This window comes from Bos grunniens, chromosome 17 (assembly GCF_055505025.1).
Source record: "Bos grunniens cultivar Pamir isolate PY7600 chromosome 17, Bosgru_T2T1.0, whole genome shotgun sequence".
Classification (NCBI taxonomy): domain Eukaryota; kingdom Metazoa; phylum Chordata; class Mammalia; order Artiodactyla; family Bovidae; genus Bos; species Bos grunniens.
Genome location: NC_141181.1, coordinates 48572709 through 48592400, shown reverse-complemented (window position 1 = coordinate 48592400; position 19692 = coordinate 48572709). Strand labels below are relative to the sequence as shown.

The 19692-nt window shown below is 43.0% G+C and overlaps 1 protein-coding gene across 4 annotated transcripts in view; it reads left to right on the top strand.

Annotated features, from left to right (window-relative positions):
* The window catches only part of GLT1D1 (glycosyltransferase 1 domain containing 1), a 118945-nt gene that overhangs the window by 60625 nt on the left and 38628 nt on the right, over positions 1 to 19692 (top strand). For 2 of the 4 annotated variants that reach the window (XM_086345972.1, XM_086345971.1), the window contains 3 exons: positions 7220 to 7315; positions 8325 to 8374; positions 13962 to 14314. In XM_086345972.1, the coding sequence (XP_086202098.1) occupies positions 7220 to 7315; positions 8325 to 8374; positions 13962 to 13979 (164 nt within the window). In that variant the 3' untranslated portion in view covers positions 13980 to 14314. Of the gene's footprint in view, positions 1 to 7219; positions 7316 to 8324; positions 8375 to 13961; positions 14315 to 19692 lie in introns of those variants that run through there. The other 2 variants (XM_086345968.1, XM_086345967.1) reach the window with 1 other exon arrangement.

Here is a 19692-nt window from a genome sequence, read left to right as displayed (position 1 = left end):
ATTTGATGAGACATAATTTTCCAAGTGTTTTACATCAATCTCGGCTACAGTGGCAGAGCTGTTGTCAGCATTACAAATGAACCCATGCGGTCCGATTGCTTTATCATGTCAGGAAGTGAAGCCATTATTCAGAACCTGGGGGCCTGTTTTAAATCGCCTGCTGTAAGGTTATTCCATCATCTGTATATCACAGGTCACCATTGCGGAGTAACTAAGATTCATAATTTCCAAAAAGAGGGTGATTTGTCATCCAGTTCTGTAGCCTAATGTTTGCTTGTTTCATCGGTCTTACTGTTGAGTAATTAACGGAACAGCCAGGAGATTTTAAATACTCCTTAGACAACATTCCCTCTGGAGACCTGCTCGGCTGCAGTCCATTCTTAATGTGTGCAATTAGAAGGTGTAAATGTATTCAGAATAGATGGGCTTAGGGGAGCTGTGGTTGTGGCTGCGGGAGCTGACTGTTGGATAATGGCTTAAGGATAAGATGGAGAATTCAGCAGCGACTCTGGGTTTTATGATCAGATGTCTGTTCTCATTTGTATGGTCGTTCATCTTTGTCAGTTCTGGAGTTCAGACTCCAGAGATGGAGCATCTTTCTCACCCATCTTCTGTCTTTAATGCTGTCCTCTGAAAAATTCGAAATCTGTGATTGTGTTTTGTCACTTCCACCCTGAGACAGTGAAAACAGAAGTTACAGTGAGCGACTTCTCTGGTGGTCCAATGATAAGGCCACTTCCACTGCAGGGGGCATGGGTTCGATTCCCGGTCGGGGATCTAAGATCCCATGTGTGCTGCAGTGCTGCCATTAAAAAAAGGTTGTAATGAATTTGATGAAGACTGTGAGTGATCAGTTACTCATCTTCTGGATTCCTATGAATTATTAACCTTAAAATCAAAGTTTTTGTTTTTTTTTTAACTCTTTATTCTATATGGAAATGTAGCCGATTAACAATGTTGTGATAGTTTCAGATGGACACCTAAAGGACTCAGCCATACATATACATGTATCCATTCTCCCCCAAACTCCCCTCTCATCCAGGCTGACACATAACATTGAGCAGAGTTTCCTGTGCTATACAGTAGGTCCTTGTTGGTTATCCATTTTAAATATAGCAGTGTGTACATGTCCATCCCAAACTTTCCATCTCTTCCTCCCATTCTTCCCTACTGGCAACCACAGGTTTCTTCACTAAGTTCATGAATCTGTTTCTGTTTTGTAAATAAATTCATTTGTGCCATTTCTTTTCAGATTCCTCACATACAGGATATCGTATTTCTCCTTCTCTGACTTACTTCACTCAGTATGGGTGGGTTGGGAAGGGTCTTAATGAATGCTTGGTTTAAATAGGCAGATAGCTGATTAATCCCCAGGGTTTATAGTCACCTTCTTAAACATCTGATGTCAATTTTAGGATGCATTCTCCTTTAAGGTACACCTTAGGTTTGCTGAGAATGTTCAGTTATATTTCTAAATCTCCTTAGTTTAAAACATTAAATCAGTTTTATGCCAACCAGATTCCATGTTAAAATAGGTCAACAAGGAACAAATAAAGAATAAAATAGAGTAAGGGCACTAAAGAAAGTGAAATGTTAGTCGCTTAGTTGTGTCCAACTTTGCTACCCCCATGGACTGTAGCCTGCCAGGCTCCTCTGTCCATGGGATTCTCCAGGCAAGAATACTGGTGTGGGTTGCCATTCCCTTCTCCAGTGATCTTCCCAACCCAGGGCTTGAAACCAGGTCTCCTGAATTACAGTCGGATTATTTACTGTCTGAGCCACCAGGAAAGCCTAAAAGGCACAAGTGGCATTATTCACGTGATAGTCACACTAGCACTTCTGATCCAGAGGTATGTGTTTAGATATCAAGTTAGTGACCTGGACTTTGAGTTTTCAGGTACATCTTGCATGTTGTTATGGTTCCATCATCCATGATTTTTGCTTTGATTTTTATTTATTTGTTTGACTGCACCAAGTCTTAGATGTGGCGTGTGGGATCTTCAGTCTTGGTTGCACCACTCGGCTTAGTTGCAGCATGTGGGATACAGTTCTCTGACTAGGGATCGAACCCAGGCCCTGTGCTCTGGGCGTGCAGTCGTTAAGCACTGGACCACGGGGGAAGTTCTCATTTTTGTGTTTCAATACCAGTAACTAATAATGCATGTAGAGTAACGGTGCCTTGAATGCCATCAGTCCTGAAACTGTAAACACTTGACCTGGCCACACCTTCTTGGGTTTTATTCTCACTTTATTTTTATTTTCGTTGTTTATTTTTCTCTCTCCTTTAAAACTCAGTATTCCTATATGGATACTCTAATATGCCAACTCAGATGGTCATATTTTCCTTCCTCAGGCTGCTCTGAGGAAAACTCACTTGTTTTTCAGATGGAAAATTCCTGTTATTAGATCTCTTTCTGCATTCACAGCCCCCCAAAACAGATTTTTCAACTTAACATTCACTAAGTCTGATCACTCAGCAGAAGTTCTTGAATTTTTTTCAAGAACAACAACAACAACAAAATAAGAGCTGCTGGAATAGAAAGCAGCAAAGAAAGTGACTTTAAGAAGGATTGGGTTCTGTTCTGGAACAAACTTAGAGGACTTGGAGTGTGGTGCTTAGTCTGTCGCGACCAATATGGTGTCAGACCATGAAAATGACACATTTTGTTTAGAAGATAAAAATACCATTCTCCAGGAAATGGTAATATTGGAAAGACATGTAAATGGGTGTTTAAAGGATGAGTTCAAACCTTGGTTCATGTGAATCCTGGATCTTAGAGGAAAAGTCAAGAGAAGAAAAATAAGTTTTGGGTTAAAATGAGGAGATGAAATCCACTGAAAAGTTTAGGTGGGTCTGTGCCTGATCTCTGAGCCTCTACAGGCCAGTCTGTTTTGTTCTTTTTTAAAATCAGAGACTGAACATAGAACATTTCCCCAGGAGAGGCTGAAATGGAATCACTCCAGATTGATGCGTTCCCAAGGGGGGCCTGAGACCTTGGTTGTGTGATCAGGATTTTTGAACTTCATTTCCTGAAAATGATGTTGGTATATCTGAAAAATGCACATAAGCTCTCAAACCCAGGTGCTGTCTCTGCATTTAATTTAAAATTTGTTTTTAGAAAATTCCTAAAATAAGACAAAGCATTTGATTCTTTATTTGATCCTGTTCTAATGTCCTTTTCTAAATTCCTGTGACATTTAATCTTCAGCCCAGGAAGAAGTGGGGGAAGAGAAGCAAGGGGATATGGGATTAACTCTGTCTCCTTCTAGAGTCTAGTAGGTCGGGGAGGAGAAGGGCCAGGAGGATTCCAAACTCAGTTCAGTGAATTGGGCACCAGCACTTTTAAAAAATGAAGTGAAATGGAATAGAAAGTATCAGAGTGCCTGGTATATAATAAGTCTAAATTATTCTTTGAGACTGTACTGTGTATGTGTGTAGCTGTGAGTGTAAATAATTATATCTCATGGGTGAAGGATGGCAATATAAGTCACAAAGCATTCTAAAGATCAGTGTTATCGATTATGGATTATTTTCTTACAAGGTTGGCTTTCCTAGGGACCCTGGGGTACAGATACATCGAAGATCACTTTTTTCCAAGGGTCTTCCGAACCTGCTTTTCTTAAGAGGTTTAAGGGTTTTCTAAGAGGACATCTGAATCTTAACATTTCAGTTAAGATTTTCTCCAGAGCTAGTTATGCATTATTATTATTATTAGCTTTTGTGATTGTGTCGGTGTGCTCTCAGTGTATCTTATTTTTTTTTTTTATTTGAGAATGGATTGTACATGTTTTATAGGTTTAGAGAGCAAAGACAAGAGGAATAAATTAATTTGTTGACATCCACAGAACTAGGAAGTGGAAGAGATTGGTTTTCTGAGTGTTTGGCTGCAAAGTTTATAGTGTTCTTTTACCATGTCTTGCTGACTCTCTTTTTGTCAGTCCTTAGGCAAAAATTTGGTTAATAATACATGGGATGAAAAGTTTTATCATTTGTCATGGGTTAAATAATATTCAAGATATGCCTTATTTGGAAGAGCAATAAAAGACTTATGCTTGTAAATTAAATAGAGCAAGAGAAATGCATTTATTGCTATTTTTTTTTTTATATCCTGCAACTTTACTATAGTCATTGATTATTTCTAGTAATTTTCTGGTGGAGTCTTTAGGGTTTTCTATGTAGAGGATCATGTCATCTGCAAATAGTGAGAGTTTTACTTCTTCTTTTCCAATTTGGATTCCTTTTATTTCTTTTTCTGCTCTGATTGCTGTGGCCAAAACTTCCAAAACTATGTTGAATAGTAATGGTGAAAGTGGGCACCCTTGTCTTGTTCCTGACTTTAGAGGAAATGCTTTCAATTTTTCACCATTGAGGATAATGTTTGCTGTGGGTTTGTCATATATAGCTTTTATTATGTTGAGGTATGTTCCTTCTATTCCTGCTTTCTGGAGAGTTTTTATCATAAATGGATGTTGAATTTTGTCAAAGGCTTTCTCTGCATCTATTGAGATAATCATATGGTTTTTATTTTTCATTTTGTTAATGTGGTGTATTACATTGATTGATTTGCGGATATTGAAGAATCCTTGCATCCTTGGGATAAAGCCCACTTGGTCATGGTGTATGATCTTTTTAATGTGTTGTTGGATTCTGATTGCTAGAATTTTGTTAAGGATTTTTGCATCTATGTTCATCAGTGATATTGGCCTGTAGTTTTCTTTTTTTGTGGCATCTTTGTCAGGTTTTGGTATTAGGGTGATGGTGGCCTCATAGAATGAGTTTGGAAGTTTACCTTCCTCTGCAATTTTTTGGAAGAGTTTGAGCAGGATAGGTGTTAGCTGTTCTCTAATCAGTGTATCTTATTATATTTATTCTAATTACGTTACTAAAAAAAGCACAAAGGAGGGATTTCCCTGGCAGTCCAGTGGTTAAGACTCTATACTTCTAACGCAGGGAAAGCGAGTTCAATCTCTAGTTGGCTAACTAAGACCCCACATGCTTCAAGGCATGACCAAAAGATTTAAAAAAGAAAAAGAAAAAAGTCACAGAGGAAATGAACTTGTTTCCATTGAGAATTCGATGAATGAGGGGACTTCCCTGGCGGTCTAGTGGTTAGGACTCAGTGCTTCCACTGCAGGGGACACAAGTTTAGTCCCTGGCTGGGGAGACCCCAGACATACCCACACACCCATACCATACCCAGCCATACCCGCATACCCACATACCCACAAAGCATGCAGTGTGGTCAACAAAACCAAACCAAACCAGAAGAGTACAACAAAAAAAGAAGTGGATGAATGAAATGAAATGTATGAATGAACACTTTCTCCTTGCTTGGCTTTATGTCCAGTTATATGCATTTGCAAATGATGACGTTTTAGGCTCACTGGGGTTAATGATACTAATACTGTCTGTTGACCCTGTGATATGGCTGTGTAACAAACCACCTCAGCATATGATGACTTAAAACAACCACAATGCATTTCGTGGGTCGGTGATTTAGACTTGGGGCTTTCCTGGTGGCTAAGATGGTAAAGAATCTGCCTGCAGTGCAAGAGACCTGAGTTTGATCCCTGGGTTGGGAAGATCCCCTGGAGAAGGGCATGGCAACCCACTCCAGTATTCTTGCCTGGAAAATCCCATGGATGGAGGAGCCTGGTGGGCTACAATCCAAGGAGTCGCAAAGAATTGGACACGACTGAGCGACTTCACTTTCACTTTCTTTTCACTTTCCAGTATTCTTGCCTGGAGAATTCCATGGACAGAGGAACCTGGTGGGCCACAGTCTATAGGGTCGCAAGAGTCAGACATGACTGAAGCGACTTAGCACACACGCGCAGTTTGGACTTGGCTCATCTCTGCTTCCTCTGTGTGTATTGGGCTCACTTGTAAGTTAGGCTGAGGCCTGAAAGGTCCTGCATGAGTGGCTGAGTCTCTCTCCACCAAGCATACTTTTAAGGAGGCAGCCCAGCCTATGAGGCAGCAGTGTCCCAATGGGTGGGGGCTTCCCAGGTGGCTCGGTGGGTAAAATATCTGCCTGCAACACAGGAGACGCAGGTTCAATTCTTGGGTCGGGAAGATCCCCTGGAGGAGGGCATGACAACCCACTCCAGGATTCTCGCCTGGAGAATACCATGGACAGGAGGAGCCTAGCGGGCTACAGTCTCTAGGGTCACAAATTTGACGCAACTGAAGCAACTTAACATGCGTGCACACATGTCCCAACGGGTGAGGGCATTGGACCCCAGCCTTCAAGACCAAGACTTGGGAATCACTTTCACTTGCTCTGTTATTTTTTTTAAATATTATTTCTTTATTTGGCTGCACTGAGTCTTAGTTGCAAAATGTGGGATCTAGTTCCCTGACCAGGGATCAAACCCCGACCCCCTGTACTGGGAGCTCAGAGTCTCAGCCACTAGACCACTAGGGAAGTCCCCCCTTGCCATGTAATTAATGCAAGTCACCAGGTGAGCCCAGCATCTAGGGGTAGGGAAATGGGTTCCACCTTTTGTTGAAAGGGACCACAAAGAACGTGTTTTACTTGTGTGTGTGTGTGTGTGTGTGAGCTCAGTTGTGTTCGAATCTTTGTGGCCCCATGGACTGTAGCCCTAGGAGCCTGGTGGGCTACAGTTCATGGCATTTCCAGGCAAGAATACTGGAGTGGGTAGCCATTCCCTTCTCCAGAGAATCTTCCTGACCCAGGGATCAAACCCATGTCTCTTAAGTCTTCTGCATTGGCAGGCTGGTTCTTTACCACTAGAACCTCCTGGAAAGCCCCAGCCTTACATGATAGCTTTCAAATGGCAAACCAAAACTTTTCTCTATCTGTGGGTGTGTATATGTACTAATATATGAACTTAAGAGGACATTCCTATATAAACCATTTTTCTGGTTTCATAAAGAAGACATTCTTCTTAACTGGAATTTCACTGAAATATTTTCTATGACTGATGGCTGACATTTCAGTAATAACTGAGTCAGTTCTCTGTTGCCCCCTCCCCTGCATTGCAGTGGGAAGTACCTTTATGTTTATTAGGCCAGGCTCAGCTAGGGCTGAGCCATCAGAAGAACTGTTAGTTCATGCAGTGAAATGAAAATAAAGGTTTGGTATGGGCACAGCTGGCTGAAAGGTCAGAGCCGAACAGCCTCTGACCTTTCTTGTCATCAAGTCATGGAGCTGCGTTCTCTCCTTTGAATATATCCTGAACTCTTCTGTTGCAGAGATTAACCAAAATGCTGACAATCTACACGTGTTTCTCCTGATCTGTGGACTCAGACAAGTGAAAGACCCTCTCTATTTGGTGGATGCATTCTCCGGTATGTGTTCTCGGGTGACCCCTCACTTGCGGGATTCCACTGGGGTTCCCATCTTCGAAGGTCTCTCCTTAGGACTGTGAGATTTCTCATTTTTTTTGCCCACCAGCAGAACTGTTTCTAGGTTGTTGCTTTGGAAACAACCAGAAAAATAATCACACTGTGTAGTCATTTCAGTTGTTTTCTACCTTCCTGTAACCTCGGCTTCTGTTTTGCTGTTGTTGTTTAGTCTCCCAGTCATGTCTGACTTTTTTGCAATCCCGTGGGTTCCTATAGCCCACCAGGCTCCTCTGTCCATGGGATTTCCCAGTCGAGAATACTGGAGTGGGTTCCCATTTCTTTTCTCCAAGGGATCTTCTCAGCTTCTGAGAAAATTGTGAAAAATAGCCAATAATGATAAGGCTAAAATAATTTTACCTGGAAATAATTTACACATGCCAGTTTATATGATACATTTGGAGTTTTGTTGCACTGCTTAAGTTAGTCTATAGACTCCAGTGCATCCTACTGCTGCTGCTAAGTTGCTTCGGTCGTGTCCGACTCTGTGCGACCCCATAGACGGCAGCCATCCCTGGGATTCTCCAGGCAAGAACACTGGAGTGGGTTGCCATTTCCTCATCCAATGCATGAAAGTGAAAAGTGAAAGTGAAGTCACTCAGTCGTGTCCGACTCTTAGAGACCCCATGGACTGCAGCCTACCAGGCTCCTCCATCCATGGGGTTTTCCAGGCAAGAGTACTGGAGTGGGGTGCCATTGCCTTCTCCAATATGCATCCTAACTACCTAATAAATTAGATATCTGAATAATATGCAATGGTCTAGGAAAAAAGTTTTCCTTTAAACCATAAAATGTCCAATACTTACATTTCAAATAATTATAAGTTGCTAATATGAAAGCAAAATGATATGAAAGAATTTATATTGTAGCACAGTTAATACTGAACTGACTTATGTTTTCAGCTGTGACTTAAAACCATTTTAAAAGTCTTTTTTTTTTCTTTTTTCTCCCCAAGAATGGCATCAAGAAGAGCCCAACGTTTACATGGTTATTGTTGGTCCTGAAGTAAGTTGATTTGCTGTGAGCCTTGATCTCATCTCTATTTTCCTCCATTCTTTTTAGACATTTTATAAAATTAGTTACTTTTCTCACCCATATTTGATTTCTTTCTTAAGCAAATAAAGCCTGTTTGCCTTCTAAAAAATGAACACCAGACCAAGGTTAGAGATGATGACACTTTATAAGTCTTTACAATTAACTTAATGCTACAAAGGGTAAGTAATGGATTCTCTTGGGACTAGAGGCATATAAAGAAAGTTTGTCTAAGTCAGTATGTAAGATAGATGTTACATGTGGTCCAGATCATCTTTGAAACTCATTGGAAGTGCTCAACAGACATGGAGCTGTTCACCCAAGCACTGGATTAGGTAATTGACATGCAGTTAGAAGCCAAGTAGGGTGGAGAATAAGAATATATAAGCACAAGCATCCCCCTTCACTGGGGGATGTCCTTGGCTGACCGTGGCCATCGTCCAGGGAACAGAGGTCAGTGGAAGGGCTTGGGGGTGCGGCCTCTCATCTCCCTGGGACTCCGGACACCCCCACTCCCCATTGGCAGATCTGGAGGAAGCAGGTGATCTGTTACAGAGTCGATTCTTTTTTTTTCAATTGTTACCAAGGCTGTGTTTTTTTTGTTGTTGTTTTATTTTATTTTTGGCCGTGCAGCTCTTTGTTGAGGTCTTCTTTTCTGCATGGACTTTCTCTAGTTACTGTGAACAGGGGCTACTCTCTAGTTGTGGCGCGAGGGCTTCTCACTGCGGTCTTCCTTTGTTGCAGAGCACGGGCTTAGTTGCCTCATGAAATGTAGGATCTTGGTTCTCACACCAGGGATCGAACTCACGTCCCCTGTGTTGGCAGGTGCACTCCCAACTGCTGGACCACCAGAGAGGTCCCCCGCTCGCAGAGTCAATTCCAAGCGCACAGGACTCAGAGAGTCTGGGTGGCAACACTGGTCATCTCATGAAAACAAACGTTGACTGGCTCTGTCCAAGCAGTTTAGAAAACAGAACCCTCGTCCCGCCAGTTGGGATGTAACCCTGCAGGAAGGATGTCTCGTCTTCTCTTCATGGGGTGTCTGTATCAGGGCTGCGTCTTGTTCCCATGAGTGACATCTCCCACTGCCTTTCCCTTCCGCCCGGCAGGCTGACTCTGGGCCTGTTAAATGCCTTCGTGACATCCTTGTTCTATTCTGTAGTTTCTCATCTTGTCAGTTTCCTGCTTCCCTAGGGACCCATGAGGTATGCGGTGGAAGTGGCAAGCTTTTCTCAGTATTCTAAAGACCTCTGGAAATACTCCATTTACCTGGAGAAAGGCCCGCTAGCCTAAAACATATACCAAGAGCTAGAATTTGTAGGGCTACACTGGTTGTCACACGGAAGATGAATCGCTCCACCATCCATGTTGTTTGTTGGTATAACAGGCACTCACATATACACACCTGCATGCACACACACACATCACACACAGGCTCAGGGCCAGGCTTTAGATGGTTATCAAGAGAATTCCCAGTGCACTAATGAATGTTAAGTCACATAGTGGCAAAGCTATTACTATTATTATTTTAATTCTCTTATATCCTTCTGTTCGAGCAGCATGATTGAAAAAGTTTTAATTTGATACTGAGATTCTTGCTAACCAAGAGAGAAGACTGCAAGCTTAGAGCCATGGCAGTAGCAGTTATCTTGAAAGAATTTAGTAATGTGGCTTTCATTTTCACTGCTTTTGGTTTTATGGTTTGGTTCCATTTATGATGCATGATACTGGTTTTCCAACTCTGAAAATTTCCTTTAAAAATCAGTTGATTAAAAAAACGAATTTATTTCACAAATGTATTAAATAAACAATAGTAGAGAGGCGGCACCAATGTGATGAATTGTGAAAGTACGCAAATAGCCAGTTTGGGAAGCAGTTTTTAATGAAGAGTCAGTGTGCCTAGGAGATGCAGGTTTGAACCCTGGGTCAGGAAGATCCTCTGGAGGAGGAAACGGCAGCCCATTCTGGTATTCTTGCCTGAAAAAAATCTCATGGATAGAGGAGCCTGGTGGGCTACAGTCCTTGGGGTTGCAGAGTTGGGCATGGTTGAGCATGTGTGTGCACACACACACACACACAGTGTATCTGGAGGCAGAAATACCAAAAGAATAATACTTGGTGGAGAAACATGTTCACAAACAACTCTGGCCTAATGATGACCTGATTTCTCTGTTTGACTTTTTCTGTCATGCTTCCTTTTAAGGAAACCTGGAGAGAGGTGGCAAACTCCAAAGTATAGCACTAAACATGTGCCAGAAACCCTTTTCCAGGAACATAAAGACTGAGGTGGTATTTTAGCTGGTACCGGAGTCAGAGCAGAGGGAGAGGCTAGGGCGCGTGTTGTTTTCCCGCCATCTATTAGCACCTTCCTGTTTAACTCACTTGCCTACCAGTGAGGGACGCCATTTGCTTCATAAAGACTTTCTAAGTCATGGTCTCTTAGAAGAGGCACTTCTTTTGTTTTTGCTTTCTTTTGGCCGTGTCAGGTCTTTGTTGTTGGGGCTTTGTTATGGTGTTTGGACTCTCAAGTTGTAGTGCAGGGCTCAGTAGTTGTAGCGAGAGGGCTTAGTTGCTCCGAGGCATGTGGGATCTTAGATCTCCAACCTGTATCAAACCCACGTCCTCTGTATTGGAAGGCAGATTCTTAACCATTGGACCACCAGGGAAGGCCCAGTTGTTTTGTTTTCTAAACAATTAGGAAGGCTTTTTCATCCCCAGGGGAAAGAACCGTATTTTCCCATTTGTTTTTGAAACATACAAGCTTCCCTCTAACTTTAGTTGGCCTACTTTTGAAAGAACAGTGAGTGTAAAAAATGTGTTTCCTTCCTCCTAATTTCACTGCAAAGAAATTAGACTCTCGGGCTCTGGGTTGGGAGGCAGTAGGGGAGGGTGGAGACTGTGGCAAACCGTGGCATCACTGACTGGGAGCATGATTCAGCCGCAGCAGGGTTTACATCCAGAGATGCAGGCTCCCTTGTCAACCTTCCAAGAGAAGTCACAGCCCAGAGGCCTTTTTTTTTTTCCTCTTTTGAAAAAAATGAATGTGTGTGTGTGTGAAATTTTTAAGTGCTCGCAACTAGCTAGACAAACATTCGTGTGTGGCCACGCTCTGTCTCTCTCTCTCTCTTTGTTCACCTTGTCGGTCCTACAAAATGCATCTCTGTATTTTCTTTCTTTTTTAAAAAGTTGTATTTATTTATTTACTTTGATCACACGAGTCTTCATTGCTTCACATGGGCTTTCTCTAGTTGCAGCAAGCAGAGGCTACTCTCCTGTTGCAGAGCGTGGGCCCCAGGCCTGAGGGCTCAGCAGTTGCGGCTTGAGGGCTCAGTAGTTGTGACTTGGGGCCTCAGTTGCCTTGTGGCATGTAGAATCCTTCTGAACCAGGAATGGAGTCTGTGTCCCCTGCATTGCCCAGTGGATGCTTAACCACTGGACCACCAGGGAAGTCCCTGTATTTCCTTTTTTTGTAACTTCCAGAGGGAGGCAGTGACTTTGACTCATGACTGTTTCCTGATGAGAATCAGGAAACAGATGGTGACTTGAGCTGGCCGAGACAAAGCAGGTTTACAGGGACCCTGGGAAAGTCGTGTCTTGGGAAGCTTTAGTGCTTCCACAATTTCTAGTGGAATTTCTCCTTCCCCCCTTTCTCCTCCCCTTTTCCAAGCTGGTCTAATGCATCTCTGACATACCTGAGGACATATTTCTTCCTGAGCCAATGCAGGTCCAGAATAAGTCTCCTAGAATGCCCCACCCCCGAGGCCCTTGGAGGTCCCTTCTGAAGCTGCATCTTCAGCCACTGACTTAGTTTGTGTGAGTGGAGCCAGGAAAGCAAAGCAGCAAGGGAATAAAAGAGAAAGAGGAGCCTGGAAAGGGAGCTCTTGAGTGAAGGGCCGTGAAGGATTATGATCTGAGAGTTACTGGTCCTTAAGTTCATTGCCATGAATTAGTAATAATTCTCAGGCACTTCTTCCACAAGGCGCTCCACTATCTGTAATTAAAAACCCTCTAGGAAACAGAGAAAGGCATCTTGGGTTGCAAATTTGCCACTTAGGAAAACCAGCTGTAAGCACCTGGCACTGTGCCAGGGCCACACTCAGTCTGGAGATTTCCTGGGATCTGCTCACTTCTCCTCCACCAACCAGAGAAACTGGATCTTCCAGATCTAACTCTGCCTCTGAGATGCGGCTGCCTTCTCAGGCTTGCACAGACCTGAATGCAGAAGCAAGCGTTTGGGACCTGACTCCTGTTTCTTTGTCTTGGTCCATCTGGGTGGCTATAACCACGTACCACAGACGAGGTGCCTAAGAAACAACAAATTTATTTCTGACGTTCTGGAGGCTTTGAGTCCAAGGCGAAAGTGCCAGCTGTGTCATTTTCTTCTGGGGTACTCTTCCTTTATCTTTTTTTTTCCTTCGATTTTTGGCTCTACTGGATCTTCATTACTGCATACAGACTTTCTCTAGTTTCAGCGGGCAGAGGCTACTCTCTAGTTGTGGTGCCCAGGTTTCTCACTGTGGTGGCTTTGCTTGTTGCAGAGCGGTCTCAAGGGAGGGCTCGGTAGTTGTGGTGCACAGGCTTAGCTGTTGAGGCATGTGGAATCTTCCCAGACCAGGGATCGAACCCATGTCCCCTGCACTGGCAGGCGAATTCTTTACCACTGGACCACGTGGGAAGCCCAGAATCAGCAAGCAAGTCTTGCTTGCTGAGTCCTCGGAGCTGTCTGGGATCTTTTATCAGAATGCCAATCCCATTCATGAGAGTTCCTGCATCACTTCCCAAAGACCTATGCTCCCAAATATCATCACCTCGGGGATTAAGATTTCAATTTGTGAATTTTAAGGGGGATACAAACATTCAGCCCCTAGCAATATCCCTGCCTTCTAATGGGTCTTTATCAAATCTAAAGAGAATCAGTAGCCACCATCACAAACACCTTGCTGCTGCTGCTAAGTCACTTCAGTCGTGTCCGACTCTGTGCGACCCCATGGACTGCAGCCTACCAGGCTTCTCTGTCCATGGGATTCTCCAGGCAAGAACACTGGTGTGGGTTGCCATTTCCTTAGTAGACAGAATAATTTGAGTTTCTGAAATACTAAGGCAGCACTGAATATGATTAGTCACAAATTCAAACCACTTGTTTCCTTCTTGGCTCCCTCTTCCCTACAAAAGTTTTCTTTTCTTTTTTTTGGTTACACTGCCCAATTTGTGAGATCTTAGTTCCTCAACCAGGGATTGAACCTGAACCCCTAGCAATGATAATGCAGACCACCAATGAGTTCCTCAGAAGATTTAAAACCAATATTTTGATATGTAGACACACATTTCATATCCTCCAATAATTCAGATAAGCTAGTGTCTCTTAAGTGTTATGTTTCTTCGCTTTTTCTCCATAACCAGTGGTATGCTGGTCAGTATTGAACAACTGGTTCTGTTGGGATGGGCAAGGTGGTAAACCCTATTTTTTTAAAATTTTTTTAATGTGGACCATTTTTAAAGTCTTTATTAAATCTGTTGCAATATTACTTCTGTTTTATGTTCTTTGGGTTTTTTTTTTAAGCTCCCTGACCAGGATTGAACCTGCGCCCTGTGTATTGGAAGGCGAAGTCTTAACCATTGGATCAACAGGGAAATCCCAAGCTGTAGTTTATAAATAAAGCCTTATTTGCCTATTTCTGTAAAAATGTTTTCCCATGGTCAGTTTCAAATTACCAGACAGCAAGTAAAGCCAACTCCAGCACATTTTACATGGTGACCCATCACACACACACACACCCCCCCCAGAAACAAGCTTAATTAAATAATCCTCTTGATTCGTGTATGTCACACAGTCTGTTTTTCTTTAAAAACCTGTTCTATGCCTCTGCTTTGATATTTCATGTCATTAAAACAGTGCCTATTTTTATTCCAAGATTGATTTCATGATGTGCTTCATGATTTGAAGTTTGGAAAACACTGACTTGGGCCACACTGGATGGTTGTGTGTATGTGTGTGTGTGTGGCCCCTAAACATACTCCCTCTTGAAAGCCAGTGCGTCGGCTGCTTCCTTAATGAGATTCCCTCCCCGGATCGTGGCCTGGCTTCGATATGCTTCTCGTGACCACTCAACTTAAACAAGCTCTTCCCTATTATCCTTGCAAGATTTCTAGGCATCTATCAGTTTTCAGTGTCAAGAATTCAATTTAACACCACTTTGGAATACAGAAGTAGGAGGAGACTAAAAGGGTTTTACACTTGACATTGAATCTTTGCTACAATGTTATGGGTTAATACACTGATCTTTTGGAAATGAATTTGAGAAGTGGGTCAGAGGTCAAATCTTGGGACACATTACAATTCATCTTTTAACCATTATCTCTTAGAGCGGATTAAACACCCCAAGTACTACAATTATTTTTGACATCTGATGTGAATACACTCTTCTTCCATTCATTTTTTTTTCCTTTGTTAACTGCTAAGCTCAATGACTGAATAAACGCTTTGTCTAAATTGAACCCTTTAGGAGGACTGTAGCCTTTCTGGGTCATGTGCAGGTCCTCTTAGAACAAAATTGCATTGACTCGGTTAGTGAATATGTCTTGAGAAAGAGCTCAGTCTGTTTTTAGGGAGTGCTCACAGTGCATTCAGCAGTGATTCGTGCTCCCTTTGTCAGTGTCTCTGCATGGAGCCTGGTCAGATAGGAGACGCCAGTGAAGAAGCTACACAGCTCAGCCTGTGCCCCTGGGCTGCAGCCTCAGACCAACTTCAGCACAAGGACATGTATTAGGAGATGATAAGAGCTTCTAAGAGAATTGTTGGGGAGGCTGAAGATCAGGTTTGACTACATCCGTTTCTTAGTCTCTGGGTCATTCCCTTCAAGGTCCATGGTCTGCCATGGGTTACCTCTGCCATTTTGTAAGGAGAGGACCAGGCACCTAATTCCACTTCCATCAGACCACACCCAGTGGGCAGAAGTGAGAAGATGCACAGGGGAAGCAGAAGAGGTGAAGTGGATGCCAAATATTCAAAGCAGAAAACTGATGATAGTGGCGTATGCAAATCGCTGATTTGTTTGTATGAACGATCAGACAAGAACTGAATACTTTTGTAGGTCACTTAATGAATGTCAATGTGGCCCTTATGTTTAGTCCCAGAGAAAAGAATAGACTTGGCCCCTGCCTGAGTGGACATGAGGTCTGGTTAGGAAGAGAGACGACAGGTAACTCTAGACTGGAGGTGTATCTGCCAGGACAAGGGAGCCCATGGGCTGGGCTGCATACAGCATTCACGTTTGTTCCTACCATGTTCCATGGTCCAGCTCAGAAGGCAGTTATCACCCTCCCTTTGGAATATTATTGCTCTCCCTTTTAATCAACGCTCATCTCTCTACCAACCATTTATAAAATACTAGAGAGAGAGAATGTTCAGGAGAAGGCAGTGGCACCCCACTCCAGTACTCTTGCCTGGAAGATCCCATGGATGGAAGAGCCTGGTAGGCTGCAGTCCATGGGGTCGCTAAGAGTCGGACATGACTGAGCGACTTCACTTTCACTTTTCACTTTCATGTATTGGAGGAGGAAATGGCAACCCACTCCAGTGTTCTTGCCTGGAGAATCCCAGGGACAGGGGAGCCTGGTGGGCTGCCGTCTATGGGATCACACAGAGTCGGACACGACTGAAGCGACTTAGCAGCAGCAGCAGAGAGAATGTTCGGAGAAGGCAATGGCACCCCACTCCAGTACTCTTGCCTGGAGAATCCCATGGATGGAGGAGGCTGGTGGGCTGCCGTCTATGGGGTCGCACAGAGTTGGACACGACTAAAGTGACTTAGCAGCAGCAGAAGCAGCAGCAGAGAGAATGTTGGGCTTCCCAGGCGGCACTAGTGGTAAAGAACCCACCTGCCAATGTAGAAGACGTAAGAGACGCAGTTTCGATCCCTGGGTTGGGAAGATCTCCTGGAGGAGGGCATGGTAACCCAGTCCAGTATTCTTGCCTGGAGAATTCCATGAACAGAGAAGCCTGGCAGGCTACAGCCCACAGGGTCGCAAAGAGTCGGACACAACTGAAACGATTTAGCACACACGCAGAGAAGGTGTTCTTAGATTGCTTTAAAAAAAATGGTGATGCTGTGTATGTTACACAGCTAAAAAATAAAGTGATCATTCTTAACAAGAACATTTCAAAAAGCGAGATCCCAGTCCCCTGTTAAATCTACTTAATCCTTCATTACTGCTTACTGCTGGCAAGTTTGTTAACATCTTTAGAACAAGATCGAATCATCCCTGTCAGGCAAAGGGTAGTTCTGCATGGCTGGGTAATAGAGTGATTGTATGCTAGCTGGGTACCCTTCACTGCTCTGGGCCTCAGTTTCTCCATCTGTAAAGTGGACATGACTCAGAAAACACTACTCAGAAAACTCATAGTTTCCTATGAGGCCAAAATAAGCGAATACTTGGCATAGCACCTGGTTCATAGGCAGCATCATAGGGGCGTTTAATTAAAGAATGAAAGAACTTTCTGTGCTGATGTTTCCTTTGTGTGTTGACAGGCTAAGATTCTGTTTTAGCTGCAGGATGGTTTGAGTTAGACGCTGGTTTTCTATTAAAGCTTCTTTGATCTCTCAATCCAACCATTTTGGCAAAGCATGTGGTTTCTGCTTGCAGGGGTGTATGGAGTGGGTGCATTTTATGGTTCTCTTTGATAATCAGTGTGGTAGGAACATTCAGCTCGTGCGTGACAGCTTAATGACTTCCCACGATAATTTCTTATATCTAAGATGATTTTCCTTTAGCCTGGGAGTTGAGACAATGTATTTTGCTAGAAAGTAAATAAGCTTAGAAGGAGGAAATAGAATTTTCTTTGCTGCTTGCCATGCTCTCGCTTTTTAAAATTTCATAACATGCGCTTTCATTAAATAAAAATATCTACCCTTCTTTTTTTTTTTTTCTTTATCTTGTGTTTTGTTCCCCTTGGTTTCACTAAGAGATTTGAAAATGAACTGATGTGGAAGGCAAGCCCAGAAAAGTTTAATGCAGTTTGTACTTTCAACTTGAAAGTTGCTGTTACACCTTCGGCTAAACTTTAGTTAAAGGGTTATGTTAGTTGCTCAGTCACGTCCAACTCATTGTGACCCCATGGACCAAAGTCTGCCAGGCTCCTCTGTCCCTGGAATTCCCTAGGCAAGAATACTGGAATGGGTAGCCATTCTTTTCTCCAGTTAGGTATTTCAGCTATCTTTTACATTTTTTTTTTCCTTGATGAAATCTTTTCCCCTAATCATGAGAGAAGAAACATGTTTAAAAATTAAAAACAAGAGGAATTTCTGTTTTTTTCTAATAAGAAAAAAATTTTTGGCCACACCATGGAGCATGTGGAATCTTAGTTTCCTGACCAGGGATTGAACTGGTTCTCCTTGCTTTTGAAGCACAGAGTGTTAACCACTGGACCACCAGGGAAGTTCTGAGGAATCTGTAACTAAAAATTATCATAAGTAAAGCATGTATGTCAGAATTCATGGTGGTGGTTGTTTAGTTGCTAAGTCATGTCTGATTCTTACGACCCCATGGACTGTAGCCTGCCAGGCTCCTCTATCCATGAGATTCCTCAGGCAAGAATACTGAAGTGGATTGCCATTTCCTCCTCCAAGGAACTGAACCTGGGTCTCCTGCATTGTAGTGGAATTCTTTCCGCTGAGCCACCAGGGAAGCCTCATCAAAATTCATAAGTGTTAGTCGCTCAATCGTGCCTGACTCTTTGCGACCCCATGGACTGCAGCCCACCAGGCTCCTCTGTCCATGAGAGTTTCCAGGCAAGGATACTGGAGTGTGTTGCCATTTCCTTCTCCAGGGAATCTTCCCAGCCCAGGGATCGAACCCAGGTCTCCTGCACTGCAGGCAGATTCTTTACTGACTGAGCTGGTCAAAATTCATATGTAATGCCAAAAGAAGGCTTTCATGAAATTGTTTACCTTTTCATGATGAGATATTAGGGTTATAATATAATCGAATGGCTTAGGATAATTCAAGTGAAAAGAATCAGAAGTAGGAAACAGAAAGGTAGAACCAGTTGGAAATCATTCATTTAGCAAATATTATCCAGCACAGAACTAGCATGACCTTGGGAGGAAAATGAAGATGTATAAAGAGAAGAGTTGGACAAATACCCAACAAGTACCAAAAAAAGTAGGTCCATGTTTTGTAGGAGGTGGTAGAAAAGTTTGAGAGGAGACTTTACTTCCTGTTTGGATGATCAGACAAAGTTTCTCAGAGAGGGAACTTTTGCCTGTGCAGTGGGGGATGAATGGATTTTAAGGGTTGAGGTTGGCCTTCCTGGTGGAGAAAAAGACATGTAATTAGGAGAGAGGTGAGAAGCAGAGAGTAAATGTTACTGAGTCCGAATTCATACTGCCTGCTGCACGACAGGCCAATAAATCAAGAAATGAGTTGTTGGGGTAAGAAATAGCAACTTTATTTTGGAAGGCCAGCAGACTGAAAAGATGGTAGACTAGTGTCCCAAAGACCCATCTTCCATACAGATCTGCATCTACAGAGCACAGCTCTGTGTGCTTGGCAAGAGACAAGTGAGGCATCTGGTTGTCTTTTTAGAAGACACCAGTCTGTGGAGAAGGCAATGGCACCCCACTCCGGTACTCTTGCCTGGAAAATCCCATGGTGGAGGAGCCTGGTAGGCTGCAGTCCATGGGGTCGCTAAGGTTTGGACACAACTGAGCGATTTCACTTTCACTTTTCACTTTCAGGCATTGGAGAAGGAAATGGCAACCCACTCCAGTGTTCTTGCCTGGAGTCCCAGGGACAGGGGAGCCTGGTGGGCTGCCGTCTATGGGGTCGCACAGAGTCGGACACGACTGAAGAGACTTAGCATCAGCAGCAGCAGTCTGTTGGCAATTCATGCCAAATGTGCCACAGTAATGCCAAAGGACATTCATCCAGCATGTTGCATACACTGAGAATATCCCTAAGACCCTACTAGGACAGAAAACATTTCACTCCTTAAAAAACAAAATTATCTTCCCGTTTGATATTTCTAAATGTTACATTTTTCCCCCATGGGGTCAAAAGCTACCTGTGTAATTTTGAGTGGAAAAATAGGGGGCAGAAATCAGGGGTCACAATTTTTCCATTTCCATTTGAGAATAGTATTAAAAGCAGAGACATTAACACAGGTCAGAATGTTTCAGCAAGCAAGTTTCAGAAGTTGAATTTTATAACAATAAACCTGTTAAAATATTGCCAGCATTTGGATTTTCTTAAACAAATGTCTTTAACAATTTTTTTTTATTGATATGGGTGTA